The sequence below is a fragment of the Myotis myotis genome, unplaced genomic scaffold (assembly GCF_014108235.1).
Source record: "Myotis myotis isolate mMyoMyo1 unplaced genomic scaffold, mMyoMyo1.p scaffold_m19_p_1, whole genome shotgun sequence".
Lineage (NCBI taxonomy): Eukaryota > Metazoa > Chordata > Mammalia > Chiroptera > Vespertilionidae > Myotis > Myotis myotis.
In genome coordinates this window covers 6,229,305-6,249,464 of record NW_023416313.1, presented here as the reverse complement: position 1 = coordinate 6,249,464, position 20,160 = coordinate 6,229,305, and the positions used below count along the sequence as shown (strand labels likewise).

General features: G+C 47.6%; 1 protein-coding gene across 11 annotated transcripts in view; it reads left to right on the top strand.

Annotated features, from left to right (window-relative positions):
• Positions 1-13,661, top strand: part of BOD1L1 (biorientation of chromosomes in cell division 1 like 1) — a 46,902-nt gene extending 33,241 nt beyond the window's left edge. For 3 of the 11 annotated variants that reach the window (XM_036329024.1, XM_036329005.1, XM_036328998.1), the window contains 12 exons: positions 674-744; positions 1,339-1,411; positions 3,745-3,824; positions 4,417-4,501; positions 4,853-4,926; positions 5,900-5,975; positions 6,058-6,092; positions 6,945-6,990; positions 8,804-8,853; positions 8,951-9,035; positions 9,439-9,595; positions 12,322-13,661. In XM_036329024.1, coding sequence (XP_036184917.1) covers positions 674-744; positions 1,339-1,411; positions 3,745-3,824; positions 4,417-4,501; positions 4,853-4,926; positions 5,900-5,975; positions 6,058-6,092; positions 6,945-6,990; positions 8,804-8,853; positions 8,951-9,035; positions 9,439-9,595; positions 12,322-12,439 — 950 coding nt within the window. In that variant the 3' untranslated portion in view covers positions 12,440-13,661. Of the gene's footprint in view, positions 1-673; positions 745-1,338; positions 1,412-3,744; positions 3,825-4,416; positions 4,502-4,852; positions 4,927-5,899; positions 5,976-6,057; positions 6,093-6,944; positions 6,991-8,803; positions 8,854-8,950; positions 9,107-9,438; positions 9,596-12,321 lie in introns of those variants that run through there. The other 8 variants (XR_004970989.1, XR_004970985.1, XM_036329014.1 and 5 more) reach the window with 7 other exon arrangements.
• Positions 13,662-20,160: the final 6,499 nt, after the last annotated feature.

Here is a 20,160-nt window from a genome sequence, read left to right as displayed (position 1 = left end):
AGCCTATGGTGCGAGCTTTAGGAAGAGGGTATCTCATTGCAGAAACTCTACCACGTTTGTTCGGCAGCACTGTGTTCTGAAAGGTTGTCCTGTCCATGTGTCTACTCTAGTTGCTTTTCTTCGGCTGCTCTTTAGGATTCCGAGTGTGAATAGACCAGATCTTACTTTTTTGCTCCGTTAGGTTTTTGTCACTTCTCCCATTATGGAGGGCCCCTGCGCGTGATCCTGGTGCATGTGCAGTGAGTGCGCCTGTCCCTCCAGGTGTGGGTGAGAGAGACACCTCCTCTACTTGACTGAATGAGCCAAATTGTCCCCAGTGGCTTTTCAGTTCTCACCCCACGCCTTCTCCCATGTTTAATTATCCTGTGGTTTGGGTGTTCGATAACCTGATGACTGAGAAGTGATGCCTGTTCCCCTTGGGCACTCGTGCTGTGCTGCTGCCGGAGCCAGGAGGGTGGCTGTGAAGTCAGGGGTCCTCTTCCCTCCCTGAACCCCCTTGGCTCACATCTGGAAATGGAAGTCCTAGGCCTCCCTGGCGGTGCCGGCAGGGTCCCGCCATGTCGTCTGCAAAGTCTCCTCCTCTTTCCTTCCCCTGCCACACTCACCCCTACAGTAGGTACTGGGATGGATAAATATTTAAGGTTGTTTTTCTTTTTTTGTGTTTATTGCTCAGAGATTTCCAGTGCTAGAGATGGCAGCACAGAAGCCGGACGGGGTCAAGGTGCTGAAGCAGATCCTACAGAGGTGGGTTTTATGAGACACTTGGGGATTTCGTGTTTTATACAGTGTTTTCACGTGGGCGCAGAGGCTTCACTCTGTGTATATGTCAAACATAAAGGGGAGGGTTGAGAGTTCTCCGTATCGCTGTGATCTGTGTCTGCTCAGGTGGTGCTCAGGTAATTGGACAGACCCCAGGGTGACTTGGACATGTCCCTGTTCACACTCAAGAATCTCTTTTCATGTTCTGCCTCTCATCTGCCCTTTCATGGGCCCCTGAGGGGAGAGAAACGCCAGTTAGTTCATCACGTGCCGTCGATGGTCACGCATAGCTCACTGCAGAGACGGCAACATGAGAAATGCTTTGTAAATGTGTTTCAGAGCTGTTGAAGTATAGTATGTAACCAGAGACAGGTCTGATATTTCATGTAGATTTATACTCAAATTGAAAAAAAGAAAAGACTCAAGCTTAGACTAATCCAAATCTAGATGCCAAAAGTGTTGTCCTAGACTTTTACATTTATATGAAATTATATTCTGAAGGCTAGAAGTTAATGTGCCGCATTTCAGCGGGCAGGATGCAAATCCAGGTGCCTTTAACAGGGTCATTCTAAATTCCAGGTGGAGGAGAACGAAAGGAATACGCGTGGGAGGAAAAGGAAGAAGCACTACCCCTCCTCAGAAGAAGAACTGGGTACTTTGAACATACATGTCCTTGTTTCAGGCATATTTGAAAATCATGTTATTTTCACATGTGAAATAGTGGGCTAAGAGCAGCAAATTCTAGAGGGTGTACAGTTGACCCTTGAACAGAACGAGGGGTAGGGACCCTGACCGCCTGCACAGTAGAGAATCTGAGTGTAACTTAGGTCAGCCCTCCGCATACACAGATTCCCAACCAAGGATCGAAAATCCAGTTGACCTTGAAGAACGTGGGTTTGAATTGCCTGGGTCCGCATGTACACGGATTTTTAAATCGAGTCTGTATGTTCACGGATGAATTGTAGTTGTTTACTTCCCAGTTCGAGTCTAGTTTGTTTCCAGACCAGCTTGACGCCTGAAGGGTCTTTTATGGACTTGGTCCAGATTATCTGCTGAGGAGACCCAGCCCCTGGGACTCCTGCAGCCTGGGCCTGAGGCCCAGCCAGGCACCACGAAATTCCTTATTTTAGAACATAAACCAGTGCCCCACAGAGCTAGTGAAGCACTAGAGTAAAGGCACCCAATGGCCCTTCTATGCCTCGTTGGCTTCCTCCTGGTCTGTGGCAGTGCCGTCCAGCAGGAAAATGTCCTATGTTTGTTTTGTCTAGGACAGTGGCTACTAGCTGTGCACTTGAATGTGGTCCATGTAAATGAAAGATTGAATTTTTTATTGTGTTCCAATTTAATTACTTTAAATTTCAGGAGCCCCATGTGGCTAGTAGCTACCATTACTGGACAGTGCAGAGATTTTATACTTTAACTAGAGGCCCAATGCACAAAATTCATGCATGGGCAGGCCTGGCCGGCGATTAGGGCTGATCAGGGCCTTCTGGCTGCTGGACGGGGCTTTCCTTCATTCCACGCCACCCCCTGGTGGTCAGCGCACATCATAGCGAGCAAGCGGCTCCTGGTCGAACTCCCATGGGGATACTTTGCATATTAGCCTTTTATATTTATAGATACCTGACACAAAGTACAAGTTCAGTAAACGCTTATCTATTTCCATAAAAGGCTAAGTGACCAACCGTACATCCGTCCATCAGACTGACCGACCAGCCGGTACATCTGATGCACACTGGCAATTTAAAAATAAACGTTGACTAGTACATGCTCAAGACCAACCAGCCAGTACATATAACACACAGTGGCAGTTTAAAAATCCTACATAATAAAAGCCTAATATGCTAAGTGTCCAGTCGACCGGTCAGCTGTTCAACCAATCAAAGTGTAATATGCTAATGATATGCTAAGGCCGCTCAACCACTCTCTGTGATGTGCACTGACCACCAGGGGGCAGACAGTCAACCAGTTGCTATGATGTGCACTGACCACAGGGGAAAGATGCTCCGACCAGTACATAAGCTTGCTGCTAGGGTCTGGTCAATTGGGATTGAGCGAGACAGGCTGGACATGCCCTAGGGCCCTCCTGCAGTCCCTCCCCAGCTGGCCAACCTCCCACGTCTCTCCTGCCCCAATCATGCACCAGTGGGGTCCCTCGGCCTGGCCTGCGCCCTCTCGTAGTCCGGGACCCCTTGGGGGATGTTGGAGAGCCAGTTTCGGCCCAATCCCATAGGCCAGGCCGAGGGACCCCACTGGTGTGCAAATTCGTGCACCAGGCCTCTAGTAAACATATAAAGCTCTCGCTGGTGCCAATCGCACGCATGTGTTTCGATCTGTCATTGTCAGTCATGAATTTGGTTGACACTTCTATTATAGAGAAAGGACGAATAGCGATATTAAAATATTTCTTCTAATTAATTTCCTTTCAATGTGGATGAATCCATGCACCAGGCCACTAGTTAAATAATATGTGAGAAAGAATGGATAAATACTTTTCTTTCTTTGGCAAGGAACATAACTATTTTATAGTTATTCAGTTCATACTATATCTAGTTATTATCCATGGTAATATACACATTCACAATAACTATGTGTTAGGTATTATCACCATTTCATAAATAAAGAAAATAAGATCCTGAGAGATTCCCAGCCAAGCCCATGGTCTTCATCACTAACTGCACCTCATAGGAAACTCATTCAGGAAGGTGGAGTATCCACATGCCCTAAGCCCTTTCCGTAGAACTGCTGTGTTTGTGGTGTCATTGAGCATTTGTGGATTTTTATATTAGTATTTATTTTTTTGGCTTTCTCAAGGCCAGTGTTCAGTGTTCAAATCACATGACATTATACATACATTTAGAATACTTAGCCTCTCTGAAGCACAAGCCCCAGAAAGAAGCCTCAGACTATCCTAAAACAGAACCAAGCGTTTCATTTCCCATTTAGCTTTTATCCCTTTGTGATTCTGTCCAAACTGATTTTCAGACGATAATTCAGATGCCCCGGATTCCAAAATAGAAGCGGCACGGAGGCGACGCTCTGAAGCCGAGCCACGGGAGGCGAAGGTACCTTTCCACACACTAGTTTAAATGTCGGGAGTGACCCGTTCCTGCAGTGTGAGCTCGTACATATTTTCCTTCCAGTTCCCCTTTTCCTTTACGAATCTCTAATAATAATCACTGTATTATCAAAGGTGTGTTTTTTAGGCTCAAAAAAGAAACAAAAGGTGCACTTTATTTTTTATTTTTTTAATAATAAATTATATTAATGTGCTTGTTATAAGATAGACACTAATAAAAATCCAGGTACATTTTTTTTTTTTTCATTAAATTTATTTCAAGTTCCTGTTCTCCTGCATTTTCTCTCGAAAACACCAAGTCATGGGTGAGGGAAAAGAGCGATTTCCATTTTGCAGGGAGAAAACTGGCAGCCTTGGTGCTTTATACTTGAACCTTCTCATGTCGTTCTGTCTTCAGAATTTGTATCCTTTTTATACTTTCACTGGTAGCAACAATTTTTCCTTTTTTAAAACAGTTTACAACAGACTATTCTAAAATATCACTGTGGAATTGTTTTTAAAATAAAAAGGGAAAACTTTGGGAGGCTAAATGGATGAGTTTGTAAAAAGCATTTCTTATCTGTTCAACTCCTCTGCAGGAAGAAAGCTCTGGGGATTCGGAAGAGTCATCTAAAACCAGTCCCGGCACGCGCAGCGCTGCCGCTCGGGCCATGGAGGAGCGAGGTGAGGGGCCGTCTGCTGAGATGAAATGTGCTGAGAGGAGACTAACTGTTCAGGCAGCAGCCTCTCGGGCCAGGCATCCCCAACAGAAACGGCACTCGCCACTTGTTCCCCCTTGACAATCTGGTCACACACCTGCTTAATATTTTGGGGGTGTGGGCATTGTTTCTGATTTGGGTCCTGTGCTACCCAAAATGTGCTGCTTACCAGCTAACCGGACTCTGGCTCCTTAACTGTGGAGGCCTGGGCCTGAGAGTGGAGTGTGTGTTTGGCAGGGGCTGTGTGGTCCCCTGGGTAGCGTCGGCAGGAGGCGGACCCTGGTCCCCAGCCAACGGAGCTCTGCCATTTCTGCAGATGAGTATAGCGGTGGCGAAGCTGCTGGCGAGAAGACAGAGCAGAATGACGATGACAACTCTAAGTCTCAGGAGGTGAGTGAGGACAGCTTTCATACTTGTTCCCATTTACTTAAGGACTAAAAACAAATAAAATGCTGTTACCTCAGTTTTCTTTTGAAGGAGTTGAAGAAATTGGGTTTGTTTTTTTTAACTACGGGGGTGCCATTTTATCAGTGTCATTTTGATTCATTATGTTCTCTTCACCTTCATTTAATTCAAACATTTATATGAGGCCTATTTCTGTCACAGCCGCACAGGCTCAGCCCAGAGCTGTCCTCCCGGCCACTCAGGTACCTCACAGGCAGCTCAGCACAGCTACCCAACAGCAGTGCAGGCCAGAGTGCAAGTGCTGCTGCGCCTGGGGTCTGGGCGGGACAGAATGGGAGCAGCAGCCGCAGGTGTGGGGGGTCCCACGGGGACCAGATTCTCGAGGCCCAGCAGAGGCTCCCGGGAGGCTGCTCGCTCCCTCTCCATTCGGATTTGCAGAGAGCCCAGTGGGGCACAGAACCGCAGTGGCCTGGGACAGGCCTATGAATCCAGGGAAACAGCCTAAGCCCCCGCCAGGCCTTCTAGATAACCATTGCCTCGTTTGCCGGACTTTTTAATCATTCTTTCTGTTTTCTCATACTCTATATGAGAAATTCAGTGGCCTCCTTTCTTCTTTATAAGGAATAACGTGTGGTCACAAGTGACTGGACTGGACCCGAATGTGAATGGGTGTGCATATTTATTCAGAAGTGAAAGTTAAACACCAAGCGCCTACTGGCACTGTCCCGTTATCTCAGAATTCTCACAACCGAGAGTCCGCACTGCAGTGGCCAGTGTTTGAGGTGAGGGGACAGCACTGAGAAAAGCAGTGCTGAGCCCAACGTCCTGTGTCTCTTACGTGACAGAGCCAGGATCGGAGACCTTTCGGAAGGAACCCTAACTCTCGTTTTGAGACAATGACATATGATCTGTGTAATGGCAGGTAAAATGAATATATATTTTTTCCTTTTCCCCTTAGGAAGACCAGCCAGTGATCATTAAAAGGAAGAGAGGAAGACCTCGGAAACACCCTGTGGAAACAGCAGTAAAAACAAGTGGGTACTTGGTATGTTTGTAGTTCACACAAGACATTTTCAAACTGATTTTCTAAGTGAGATTTGTTTTTGCATTTTTTAGAAGAAGACTGCAAAGCAGATACCGGCGTTGTCACTGTAAGTAATGGCAAAAGATGAGAACTCTTCACGTTTGCTCTTGACCTAGAAAGGGTATACCGCAGCGTCTAATATTCCGAACAATTTCATTTTTTAACCGTATTTGAAAAGCTTTAAAAGGCTTTCTTAAAGAAAATATTGAATAACCATTCAACTACTATCTGATTGCTAATATTTTCACGTCAGCATTGTTGGTTCTTCAGTCTGCTTCCTTCCTCACGTGAGAGTTTGGTTACATGAAACTTTTCTAGGAACTTGCCCTCTGTGGTCACTCTTAATTAAAATGCAGAAATTCGCTGTATTGCATAGTTTTTAGATAGTGGCTTCTTTATCTTTGACCCTGAGACATATGCCCAACGAGATCATTGAATCCAGATTCCACTGCATGAGTTTTGGTGACAGCATCATCAGAAGGACAGACATGTCCGCTGAACTAACAAAGGGCAGTGGGATTTGGGCCTCAGCTCTGCCCCTTACTCTCAGGCCATGACATGGGGCCAGCCACATAGCCCTTTGAGAGTTCATTTCTTTGGGTACCATAGAATTATTGTAAGACAACAGAACCAAAGAGGCACATGTGAATGCATTTCTCAGTGTGCGAGCTGGTCACGGGGGTTGGGGACTATTAACAGTGGGCTGTGCTGAGTGTCCTGCAGTCCCGGGGAGGGGAGTGGCCAGTGAGGAGGCTGTGGCAGCCCCAATAAAAGCATGGCGTCATGTTCACTTGGTGTTCTTCATCCCCTGCAGAAAATAGGACCCAAATGTTCTGTCTATTTAAATGGAGGTCCTGAACCTTCTCTCTATGTGCTGATGACAAATGCTGACTTCAATGTTTTGTTTGTTTAAATTTAGGTAGAACAGTCTCCCCCTGGTGGCAAACCGAAAATAATGCAAGCAGGTGTGTACCTACAGTGTTGCTCTGTGTGATGTAAGAAAGGCACAAGGCTGCTGCAGGATTAGCTTTACAGTTTCATGGTTTCTCACTGGACTGAGAAGACAGCTGTCCTTACAGCCATGAGAGACTGTGGCTCTTGGCTTTCCCTGTGATCTGAGCCATTCTTAGTTTTAGAAGTCCGGGAAGCCTTCAGAGAGGAGCATGAAGGCAGGAAAATGCAAACTAGGGAAGGCACTTTGCCATGTGCAAACCATAACTTATTGGACATGTGTTCGGAGAAATGAACCAGCCTCGGGGCTGGGCACTGCTACCAAGAGCCTATTGTTCTCAGAAGAAGAATTTCGAAAGCAGCTTTTGCAGTGTCAACGCCAGGATGCAAGTGATAAAATTGTTCAAGTGTTTGTGTCTTGGTTCCAACAGTTGATGCTGATTAGCTCCAGATGCTGGGATGATGGGCACATTCCATGTTTTTTGTTACTGTTGCCTACATTTTCCAGAATTTTTTACAATGTGTATATATTCATTTCATGGTCTAACAATTTTTACATAAAAGCAAGAAGAGCCACTAGGGGGTTTTGTAGGTTCAACATAGGCAAAAAGATGGGTGTGGCAGCTACTTTGGGTCAAATGAGCATCATGGTCAAATCAGGAGGGGATGTATTTTGATCACCAAGGTCAAGCAAATGGAGAATGTAAGTTTCTCCACACTTAACACATGTGATCTGTGGTCATACTTTAGTTTATCTTATCTCTTGGAAGATTAATGTTTGCTTGTTTGTTTTAAAAACAAGATTCTGCTTATGCTTGGCTTTTAGCCAATTTTTATTCACAATATTACAATATTTTAAATCCATATAGCAAGGGTTTTTATAACTTGAATGCCCTTTAAGGATTCCAGTGTAAGCTATGTGGTTGTGTTTGGGGTTGTTTAGCAGTGGTGCCCTGAATCGGGGTAATGATGACCAGTTTAGAGTGGATGCCTCTTTGTGGGCCCTTTTCTTGATTCAGCTCTTCCATGTGTGCTTATCTGTTGACTACAGAGAAGGGCGACTGCTATCGTCCCATCACTGATAAGTGTCTGGGTTGTGGAGCGTCTTACGAGGATCCCATAATCTAGCTATTGGAAGATAGTGTATCAAACTAAACTCTAAAGTTCATTTTTCTTACCAAGGCACAGGAAGTTATAATACCTACAGAAAACAAATACATGAAGAATAGGCTTCTACAAACTAATAGTGTCTTAAAATATTTTTTTTTATTTTTTCTAGTTACCATAATGTAAGTATTTGGAGTCAAAGAATTCCAGCTATCACCCAATTTCTCAGTTATGTGATGAACAGATTGCTTAAATGAAGTTACTGGAGCCTCCTTTTTTCTAACTATATAATGGGATTGTAATATTTACAGAGTTACATTGAGATTCCAGTGGAGTCTGCAATCCTGACCACAGTTCCTGGTACCCTTGGGGGACCCCTCCATGACCCCTCCTCCTCCCTTTCTGGGTTTAGAGCCTTTGAGCTGCAAGGGACCATAAAGGTGTTCTAACCCAACTCCTCATCCTACAGCTGAAAACACTAGGCTCCAGGAATTTGCCCAGATCACAGAGCTTATTAGTGACAAACCTTCAGTGTCATGACTCACATCCGTATATGCCAGCCGTTGCAACTCTGACTTTGCTTGGCTCATACAAAACACGATGAATTGTTTGAAAATTCATTCATCAGCAGTGGTGTATTCATAGACCACAAGCCAGACTGTTGCCATTTAATTGTTGCACTGATGAAGTATTAATGCGGAGGTTTTCCTTTTCTTGAAGATGAGTCCAGTAAAGAACCAGGTGCCCTGCAAGAAAGAAGTGGAAGCAACGTAAGTGTTGATTTTCTTACCAAGACATGGCCTTTACAGATAAACTCAGTAAATGCTCAGCGGACCACCCTTTCAACTCTAACATAATTGCTTCTAGGATGATGGTGACGAGAGAACGGTGGCGGGTGCACGGCGGCGAGGAAGGAAGCCCAAGCGTTCTCTCACCTCTTCCGACGATGCCGGTACGTTCCCAGCGAGTGCTTGGTAGCAGAGCCTTCTCACCTCAACACCGCCCTTCTGAGTTTCCCTTGGGGTGAGAAAACTCGGTGGGGCACAGCTGGTATTAATGTTACATAAATACGTGTGAACCGGCTCTAATCCCGTGTCAGAAGTGGTACGTCCCAGATGCTCTGAGTCCGCGTGAAGTGTGCATGAACGCTGGCTGTGCACTGCCTAAGTAAACTCTCCCAAATGTGTTTGAGACTAAGCTAAACAGTTGTGAGTCGCAAGCGCCGAAACCCAGAGGAAATGGAAAACCACTTCTGCCTGCAGGTCCCTAACACCCCACACTCTGAACTCCGGGCTCTGGCCTGGGAAGCACGTTGAGAATTGTACAATCCAGGTGTGACTCTTCTCTTTGAGCAGAATCCTCGGAACCAGAAAGGAAACGCCAGAAGTCGGTTTCTGAAGCCACCGAGGACAGGAAAGACCAGGAGTCCGAGGAGGAGGAAGAGGAGGAGGAGGAAGAAGACGAGCCCTTGGGGGCCACCACCAGGTCCGCCGCCAGGTCAGAGGCCCAGAGGTAACGGGCACACAGAGCTCCCAGAGGCCTTTGCGTGTCAGGGAGCCCGTGCTCTAAGCCCCTGACGTTTCGTTCTTGGCAAACCTGTTTCCATCTTCCACCATTACTGGGGATCACCGTCCTTGCCAGGCTTCAGAGACCTGTTTGGTGGAAGCCTTTACACGTTATTTATCGACCGTGCGTAGGTGTCTCTGACACGCTGATCACCAGGGTGAAAACAACCCATGCAGCACAGTCCCCACAGGCAGCAGCTTCGCTCCAACGAGCGAGGGAGGGGCCTCCAACCAGTCTCCGGAAGGGGCTGTTCACGTGAAATTGCCCACATGAGACCATTGTTAGCTTACAGAACTAGTAATTTCATGTTTCCCAAACCCTAGTCTATCCAGAAGCCTCTGGGAAATAGTACCACAGTCCAGTGTGTTTGCGCAATCCCTTACGTCTCAGGGTGCATTAGAACATCAGGGGCTTGGCATAGTCCTAAAGGAGAGAAGCCGGTCGGTGTTCCTGTTACCACCAGTGTTCCCCGCCCCACTGCACTTTTCAGAAACGTTACATCACTTTATAGTTTAATAATTTTTCTGAAGTGAGACTATTTTCCATTTTTAATGTGATTCACAGCTGTTAATCTTGGTATCATCATCTGTAATTTTCTTATCCAAGATTAAAAAGTTCAGGAATATTTATTTCTAGAATATCACTTATTAACGCCTGCCATGGGAGTACCTTATGTTTACATAGAGGCTGAATACCAACCGATTTATCATTCCTCCCAGCTTGTAGCAGCCACTGGGCCTTGGTGTAATTCCTCAGAGACTCAGACTGTCGAGCTGGAAACTTGAGGTGCCCACATGTCTGGGAGGGAGGTGGTCCCGTGTGTGTTTGTGGTGGGGGCAGCTCAGATCAATAGAAGACACATCAGAATCTAGATCCCTGCTGAGAGGAGGGGTGGGTGCGGGAGCCCAGCGCCCTGCATCAGGTGCAGGGCACCCCCAGCACCACCGCCTCCCTCTCAGTCGGGCCCCCTCAGAAAGTCCCACCGGCTCCTCAGCATTTTGCAGTGAGTGTCTCAGAGTAGCTGTCGTATCTGCCTGTTCAATTTCCTCTTCAGAAGTCCATCTCCCCTGACTCGGTCCTGTAACCACTGACTTATCGGTGCTCTGCTTACGTGCTTTAAAGCGTTTGGTTCACAAGCGTTCTTCCCTTTGGTTCAGGTGCCTTGGCAGGGTGATGGGTTCCAGGCGCCACGTCTTCACAGTCCCTGCGTCTACACAGATTCTCAGGGTGGGGAGCGGTCTGGGCGGGTCAGTACCGCTAACAGCTGGGTATCAGGCGCTTCACCAGCACAGCCGCGATGGCCTATCAGCCGCCTTCTCCTGGCCTCCTTCCTGTGTCTCCCCCTTAAACATCCAAGGGCAGCTGCTGGGCTTCTCTCGTGTGCGCCCCTGGTCATCCCTGTCCCCAGCTTACATCTCCTCTAAGAAGCAAGCGCTCTGCACCAAGTGTAGGCTGATGTACACGGAGGACTGCCCACCCCCGCTCCTGTGACCTTGCGTCAGCGTGGCAGACCCTGAGCTCCCGCCTGACCCGCACACGCCCAGCAGGTCCTCCTCGTAGCGTTTCTGCTGGTGACCCAGGTCTTCTTCACCTGAAACTTATGTAGTAGACTATGTGGGCCCAGTCCCAGGGCCTTCGCCTTCAGCCTGCAGGCTGTGCCTTCATTAAGCTCGGCCCCGGACTCCACTCTCGTGAACACTTTGGGATCTTTACCTTGTCAGCCAATGTGTATCCTGTGTATCACAGATTCGTCTTTCTGTAAATCGCTGGAAACTATCTCACACAGAAAAAAACAGAGTTAGTCTCGGAGACATGAGATCTGCTCGTTAGCCCCGTTCCGAAGACCAGCCACTGTCCTCTCGTCCCCTTTCTCTGACTCACCCACAGGCCTCGTCCTTTCCAGAGGCCCGGCTTTCTGCAGTCCCTTCGGAAAGCTCTGTAGAGAGCCGTCTGCACAGCCAGTGCCAAACTGGGCAGCCAGGAACAGCTGGTCAGTCCCAGTAGGAGGGGAGTCCCTGCGCACTGCAGGCCACTAACCCTCTGAGACAAGTTCTGGTACAGCAACACCTTCTTCCTAAGTTCCTTGAGGAATTTTGTCTTGCCAAATAACTGTCTTTGTGGGTCACTGGTTTCCCAAGTGGAAACCTACTCCAAATGGACTAGGAAGGTGCAGAGGGCGTCTCGGGGGCCTCACTGGTCTGTCCTCCCCACACGGCCCTTCTGTACAGGCCTGCCCTCAACACCTGGGAGCCTGGCGTGCCAGCACCTGACCGGGACCGAAGGCGAGGCCTGTTTTCCTGTCGGTCACAGGCCTGAATGCCTGGCTAACTCCGCGCATGGCCAACCATGCCTGCTGCCGCTGTTTCCATGGGGGGCAGTGTGCGTGAGTGGCTATGTGAAGATGGAAGAGCTGGGGCCCAGAGGTCGAGTTGACCAAGGTCAGCACCTAGAGTGTGGCAGAGCCGGACCAGGCTTCTGACTCTGGATGAGGCCATCAGCATATAGCGGGTCGGCTCCAGCTCTTCCGGACTCTCCTTTACCCATAGAACCCTACCCCAGCTTTCTCTTCTGGGTGCTCAAGGTCAAAACCTTCCATCTTTTTAAAGAATTCCCAAACCCTTCAAAGCAGCTCCTCTGACCTCTCACCCCTTCCTGGATTTTGTCCACTGCAGGTCGAAGGCACAGCTGTCCCCTTCCACCAAGCGCAAGAGGGAGGCCAGCCCACCAGGGACGCGCACTCGAGGCCAGCAGAGAGTGGAGGAAGCGCCCACGAAGAAGGTGAAGCGGTAATCTGCCTGCCGCCCTGGGCGTCCTGAGCCCGAGCGGTCTCGGAGAAGAGGGAGGACGCTCCAGCCTCGCCGTCAGCGGGCTTTAACCAGGGAAAGGACGTGCATGTGCTGAGTTCCTAGTGCAAGCTTTCCTCGTTAGGTTTGAAACAGCTTTATAAACTATTGTTCATAGAAGGTATTATGTACATTTACTTCAGATAAAGGAAAATAAGTTTACTTTGTATCTGAACTCAAGAAAAAGGAGCTGTATATTTTAACATTAGGATTTCCCCACGGGGCACACCACCAACACACACCCTCCCGCCCATCGGACGCCAGGCCGCCTGCGGGTCCCCTGTGTACAGTATATAAACATGTAAAAATAGGTTGTATTTTACTCTGTGTATGATGCTAATCAATGAACACTTTATTTATTTTACAGAGAAAACTTATCTGTGAACTTTACTATATATCTGTTTATTATTTTATTATTTTTTTAATTAATGGAAGGGTTTTAAAGGCTGTGCAGTCATTAGAAGTGTTTTAGGACTGCCTGCCCTGTACCTGTCTCAGCCTGGCCTGGCAGGAACTCCGGAGCCTCCGCATGCAGCCAGTGAAGTAGCTTAGCTCATGGCCCGCTCTTCTGCTCACAGTCGTGGGGCGGTGTTTTAGGAATGTAACCTGTTTTAGACTATTCTCGCATCTGTGACTTTACTACCAGCCCACGGGCGGGAGGGGCTCTGGTCTGGTAGCATTGGCGGCTGTCGCCTGCAGCAGAAACCCCTCCGCCCGAGGCCGCGCCCCTCTGCTGCCCCTAGACTGAGGCTCTGTTCATTCCCCATCACCTTTTCCGGAAGAGAAACGCTTCGAAGATCAGGTCACTGCTATCATGATTCAGGATTTTGTGTTGTCTCCTGCACAATTACTTCAGGATAGAGACTGGCTTTGCTGCCAGGTCCTTTTTTAAACACCTTCAACTCCCATACGAGCAAACTGTCCAACTTACATTTTTCATAAGATTAAACTGTTCTTACGATCAAATTTGTCTCTAGCAATGATGTGATGAGTTGCCAAATAATTGAGATTATTTTAAAATGTTTTATTCATATTCTTGTTTTGTAATTAAAATTTACATTCAGTGTGTGTGAAATTTTTTTTTGACTCAATGTAAAGTGGTTATTTCTGTCATTTTACATGGTTTCTTACTGAGATTTTATATATAAATTATAAAATGTTTCCCAAAACTTTAGTGGTAAGAATTTTTTTTTCCTGAACTTTACAATTTCTCCCTGTGAAAACCATTTCTTCTTAGACATGTTCCATTTTCTCATTTAAATAGTGAAGGTGTCCCCCCTTGATAGAATGGAATACTGGGTGGCATTGCTTTTCTGACAGGGTTCACCAAGAATTGGCAGAGTTGTATGTAGTTCGGTCCATTCATTTTCATTGGTGCATAGTATTCCATTTAAAGACTACATCGCAATATACTAAGCCAGTGGTCGGCAAACTGCAGCTCGGGAGCCACATGCGGCTCTTTGGCCCCTTGAGTGTGGCTCTTCCACAAAATACCGACTTCTGTGCATGGGCCACGAAGTTTCAATTGCACTGTATGTGCGTGCCCGCACGTGGTATTTTGTGGAAGAGCCACACTCAAGGGGCCAGAGAGCCACATGTGGCTCACGAGCCACAGTTTGCCAACCACTGTACTAAGCTATCCATTTGCCTGTTATGGTCTTCAGATTGTTTCCAGGTTAAACAATATTTCTATGAATATCCTATAAATATTTGGCAGGCAGACCTTTCCAAACTTATTACTATCATTGTACGTGCAGAAATCGATATTTGTTGGCACATGGAGGTAAGTGGGAGGACAAGGCTGGCTGCTGCCCGAGGGGGCCAATAACTTGTGAACCAGAGCACCAGCCCACCCGGCACTTTGAAGGCTAGGACTTGAATGTAGCCCCATCCCCCACGTCAGGACACACCAGCTTTCTGCTCCAGGGTACAACTCATTCCTAGGGTAAGCATGCTTTCGGCGCTGCAGGATAATGCCAGATTGTTTCCCAGATGCTGTTGCCACGGTGTGTTCCTGCCAGCAGTGTACTTCTCTTCCCTGACATGTGGTTCAGTACAGGGCTGCTTCAGTTGTGCCTCTGGGAGGGGGGAAAGATCTCACTGTGGTGAGATGTTCAAGGAGATTGAACATCTTTTCGTGTGTTTATTTCCATCCTTCTTCCTCTTCTGTGAAATGCCTGTTTATGTCTTGTGTCCATTTTGTTCTTTGTGGCTTTTTTGTTTGGTTGGGGGTTTTTTGCTGACTTGTAGGAGTTCTTCATATATTCTTATATGAAGATATACTAGTAAACATCCTATCTAATAAAGTAGTAATATGCAAATTGACCATTACTCCAACACAAAGAAGGCCGGCAGGGGAGGGCAGTTGTGGACAATCAGGCCAGCAGAGGAGGGCAGTTGGGGGTGACCAGGCCTGCAGGGGAGGGCAATTAGGGGCAATCGGGCTGGCAGGGGAGCAGTTAGGCGTCAATCAGGCTGGCAGGGGAGTAGTTAAGGGGGTGATCAGGCTGGCAGACAGAAGCAATTAGGGGCAATCAGGCAGGCAAGTGGTTGGGAGCCAGCAGTTCCAGATTGTGAGAGGGGTCCCAGATTGGAGAGGGTGCAGGCTGGGCTGGGCTGAGGGACACACACACACACACACACACACACACACCCATGCATGAATTTTGTGCCCCAGGCCTCTAGTATATCTATATATTCAGCATAATAAAACTTTGTGCATATGTGTTGCAAATACAACACACATGTACACACATATACACAATGTGTAGTTTTTTCATTTTCCTTATGGTACTTTTTGGTGAACAGTTTTTAATTTTAATGTAAGTGAATAGAAACTTCATTTTGTAGTTAGTTCTTGATGCATCTTGGCTGAAAACCATATCTATATTCTAAAAGCTTTGATGTTTTGCCTCCCATGTTTATGGCATAGAGAAGAAAGAAAGCAATATTAACGCATGACCCAGGAAGCCAAGTCCGCAGAAGGGTCTAGGCCAGGGGTGGGCAAACTTTTTGACTCGAGGGCCACAATGGGTTCTTAAACTGGACCGGGGGACCAGAACAAAAGCATGGGTGGAGTGTTTGTGTGAACTAATATAAATTCAAAGTAAACATCATTACATAAAAGGGTACGGTCTTTTTTTTTTTAGTTTTTATTCATTTCAAACGGGCTGGATCTAGCCCGCGGGCCATAGTTTGCCCACAGCTGGTCTAGACCAAACTCCTGGCACTGGCAGATTTTAATGGGATCCGAGGCCAGAGGCATGCGGCTGGGACAGCTTCAGTCAGACTGCTCCAGTCTGGACTGGCCGCCTCGCCCCCTGAGGTCTGTCTCTAACCATTGCCCTTCACATCTCTTCCCTTGTAGATCCCGTCAGACCTGTTTCCCACACCTTCCTCTTGCTTGTTTGCTCCCCTAGTTTGCTGAAGCACTAATAGCATCTAAGAAATGGCTTCTGCAATAACTAAGAATCGTGAGTGAGAGATACCCAGCATCAAGCTTACTAATAAGGCCAAGGATGTAAGTAGTCGCTGGGCAAAAGTGAGGTCAAGAGCTCGGGACAGCCGACCTACTTCCCTGGGTCGTTCCCACCAGGACGCAAGGTGCCCAGACTAACACGAAGTGTCTGAGGACACCCGCAGCTCCACACATGATGGACGCCATGACAGACGTGGGACATCTCCCCTCGGGTGACCTGGCTGGTGTGAAGTTCTCCAGGGAGCCGTGCCCCATAAACCACTAGGTTCCCAGGGGTTTTCTTTGTGTGTCTTGTTCCTGGAGAGACCAGGCACCTTCCACTAAAGACCTTCCCTGAGTACCTACTCCCCAGTCAGCCATTTGTCCGAAGGTCAACATTAAAGTGGACAAGAATTTCTACCTCCAGGTCACTTTCCTCTGCCGGGCACCCCTCCCTGTTGGACTGAAGGCCTAACACCAACCATTCTCTTCCTACTGCATCCTGCACCGGAGACCTTGTCTTAGGGTGCAGTGCGCTATTGGGAACCACATCAGCTATTTGTTTTTTAATTGATTTCAGAGAGGAAGGAAGAGGGAGAGAGAGAGATAGAAACATCCATGATGAGAGAGAATCATGGATCAGCTGCCTCCTGCAAGTCCCAACTGGGGATCAAGCCCACAACCCGGACATGTGCCCTTGACCGGAATTGAACCTGGGACCTTTCAGTTCACAGGCCAACGCTCTATCCACTGAGCCACACCAGCCAGACCGCATCAGCTATTTTAACATATAATTGAATATTGAGAATGGGCTTCAGCCACTATTTAAGAACGAAAAAGCAATAGGGCAGCATGATGTGACACAGAGTGAGTAACTTCAGAAAGCAGCCCTCCGCGCCCTGGGCTTGGGGAATAAAAGGGAAGCCTGAGTGGGGAGTCGATGGGAGGGGATGGGTGCAGAGTGGAGACTCAGACCTGGAGAAGGGTGCTGCCTGTCTGCCTCAGACAGACCCTGTGGCTGGTTCTGGGCGAGCAAGGAATCTGGAACCCACTGGCACTGCCAGGTGAAGAGCCATGGCCAGGGGAAGCTAACTAACGGAAGGAAGGGTGAGCAAAGAAGAGGAAGCAAATTCCTTCTTGCACTTGAGCCTTCGGGCCTCCTTTTAGCGCTCTGCTTGACAGAAGCTGAGAGCCAGCCAGCTGAGGAGAAATGATGTTTGCAGACTCCCAGCCCCCACCACAAAGCAGAGCAGGGATGGCTGCATGAAGTGAAGGGACCACAGCTTAGTGATCAGTACAACCCACACATCTGCTCACCCACACCCACCCACCCACCCTCCTAAGCACACTTAAATTCCTGTACAAGAACAGCTATGCCCTGGCCAGGGTGGCTCAGTTGGTTGGGTGTCATCCTGTGTAGCGAAAGGTTGCCAGTTCGATTCCCAGACAGGGCACATGCCTGGGGATGACAGGCTCAATCCCGGGTAGGGGGTACGCAGGAGGCAGCCGATGGATGTTTTCTCCCCCTCTCTCTTTAAAAATTCAATTAAAAAGTCTTAAAAAATAACTGTGATTGTGGATTCCCTTCTTCCCTGGTAAGCTCAGCAACACACTCTGAGCGTGCGATTCAAGTATGGGATTCGTTCACCTGGCACCTGAGCGCTCCGCGGCAGCAGGGCCTGGACACATGCTAGGATGCCCTGCTTTCTAAAATGGCCAGTCCACGGGCATCTCTCTCTCTCAGCCCCTCTGCAGAAACTGTGTGTCCTCGTTCACTCAGCTTAGACCTCCTGAAGGACCCGTCTCCTCGTTGGCATCTAGAACATGCCTTCCCTGTGACCTCTCCCAGAATGGGGTCCAGGCTCTCTTTAAAATGTCTCCCTTTCAAAATGAGTTTATCATCAGAGCTCAGAGTTGTTTTTATTTGCGGGAACCAATTTGTCAGTCTTCAGCAACTCTGACTCAAAATAGTCAAACTCCCATTTTTTTTTCAACCAAAAGGAACTATTCAACAAGAACTTGCCTTCACCTATTTTTGGCTCTTGGGTCTCTGTTTACCCTCAAACGTTGTTGCTAACTTCATCCCTGTCATTCTGGGGTCCTCTGGTCCTTCAGAAAGATTCTTTCCCCAGTAAACATCCTCGGAGTTTAAAAAGATATAATCGGTCATTTTGGATCTTAAAATTAAAAAGTAAAGCTAACCCTTAAGTGAAATCCATGTTTCAGTAAATGTGTCCACTCTCCAACCACTCCCCCATCCCTACTTCCTTTTTTTGTTCATGTTTTTTAAAAAATCTTTATTGTTGAAAGTATTACCTATGTCCTTCTATTGACCTCTTCTTGCCCACCCACCCCCTGCCCCAGGCCTTCACCACCCTATTGCCTGTGTCCATATGCATACAAGTCCTTTGGTTGATCTCTTCCCACCCACCTACCCTCTCCTGCCTTCCCTCTAAGACTCCACAGTCTATTTCATGTTTCTTTGTCTCTGGATCTGTCTTGTTCAGTATTTTATTTTGTCCTACTTCCTTCTGACCTGGATACAGACTGACTAGAAAAATGGCTGGGACAGAAGTCACCGTTCCTTTTCCTTTGGATATTTCCCTGAGAACCTTCTTTGAATCTAGAGCCGTGGTTCTCAACCTTCTGGCCCTTTAAATACAGTTCCTCATGTTGTGAACCAACCATAAAATTATTTTCGTTGCTACTTCATAACTGTAATGTTGCTATTGTTATGAATTGTAATGTAAATATCTGATATGCAGGATGGTCTTAGGCGACCCCTGTGAAAGGGTCGTTCGACCGCCAAAGGGGTCGCAACCCACAGGTTGAGAACCACTGACCTGGAGGAAGTCCACGTCCCAGCCCCAGTCATCTACGTCTGTGTGGAGATCTCTCTTCGAAGCCTCCTCAAGCTTCTTCCTCTGACGGTTCCCAGGACAGCTCGGTCCCATCTGTCCACTTGACATTCCATTAAGCCTGCGATCTCCCACAATATCCTGTGTTCCCCTTCCTGTTCCTAGCCACACTTACTCAGGCAGAATGACAGCTTGCTGCAATTCCTGGACATAAATCTCCCCAGTGAGCTCTCTCCCCACCCTCTCCCCACACCCCTTTTTTCTGAAAGCACAGCCTTCTGGCCCTTTCCCTTTCCAAAATATCCCATCATGGAAATAAACATCTCCAAGTTCTGCCTCAGAAAATGATTTAACAACAACAAAAGAAACTGAACTATGTTATTTGTGCTAAAAGGCTAAGAGAATAGCTGTGTACCTGAAGGCGATGGGGAGCCAGCCAGGCCTACAGAACAGGCTGTTAGACAGGCGTCCTGATTCAATGGCTGTGTTTACTGTGACCTTGAATAATTCCCTTGGCCTCTCTATGCCTCAGGTTCCTCATCTGTCAATAGAAATTCCTGTACCTGTCCCACTGGTCTCAGAGGGTTAAAATGAGACCATCCATTCAGTAAATATTTGCCAAGTGCCAGGTTCATTCTAGGCACCTGGGACACATGGTGAGTCACTGGAAGCATCATTTATGAGATTGGTCCATATGGCTGCATGTAGCTGTAGCTTGTTCATTCTCATTGCTGTGTAACATCTTATGCTGTGAACAGATCACACCTGACTTATCCATTCTACTTTTAATGAGCCTTGGAAAAGGTTCCAGGTTTTGGGGACTAGAAGCTAAGGCCATGAACATTCCGGCATGTGTCTTTTGGTGAACTTACGTGCACATTCCTGTTGGGTCAATTCCTTTCTTGTCTTTCTCGTAACATCAGAAAGCCTCAGGTGGATGCTAGCGTGTGGTAATATCTCTCTAGCCCTTGTCCATCTGTCCTTATGACAGAGAGCACTTCAGGCCCACACTTCAGCATCCCGCTATATCTCGTTAGCTTACTAACACTGTTTTATCAGCATCCTATATAATAAAAGGCTAATATGAAAATCAACCAAATGGCGGAACAACCAGTCACTGTGATGCACACTGACCACTGGGGGCAGATGCTCAACGCAGGAGCAGCCCTTTGGCCTTATGGTCAGTGTGCTCCCACAGGGGAAGCACTGCTCAGCCAGAAGCCAGGCTCACGGCTGGTGAGCACAGCGGCCATGGCAGGAGCCTCTCCTGCCTCCATGGCAGCACTAAGGATGTCTGACTGATGGCTTAGGCCCGTTCCCCATGGGTAGCAAGTCTAAGCCATCAGTCAGACA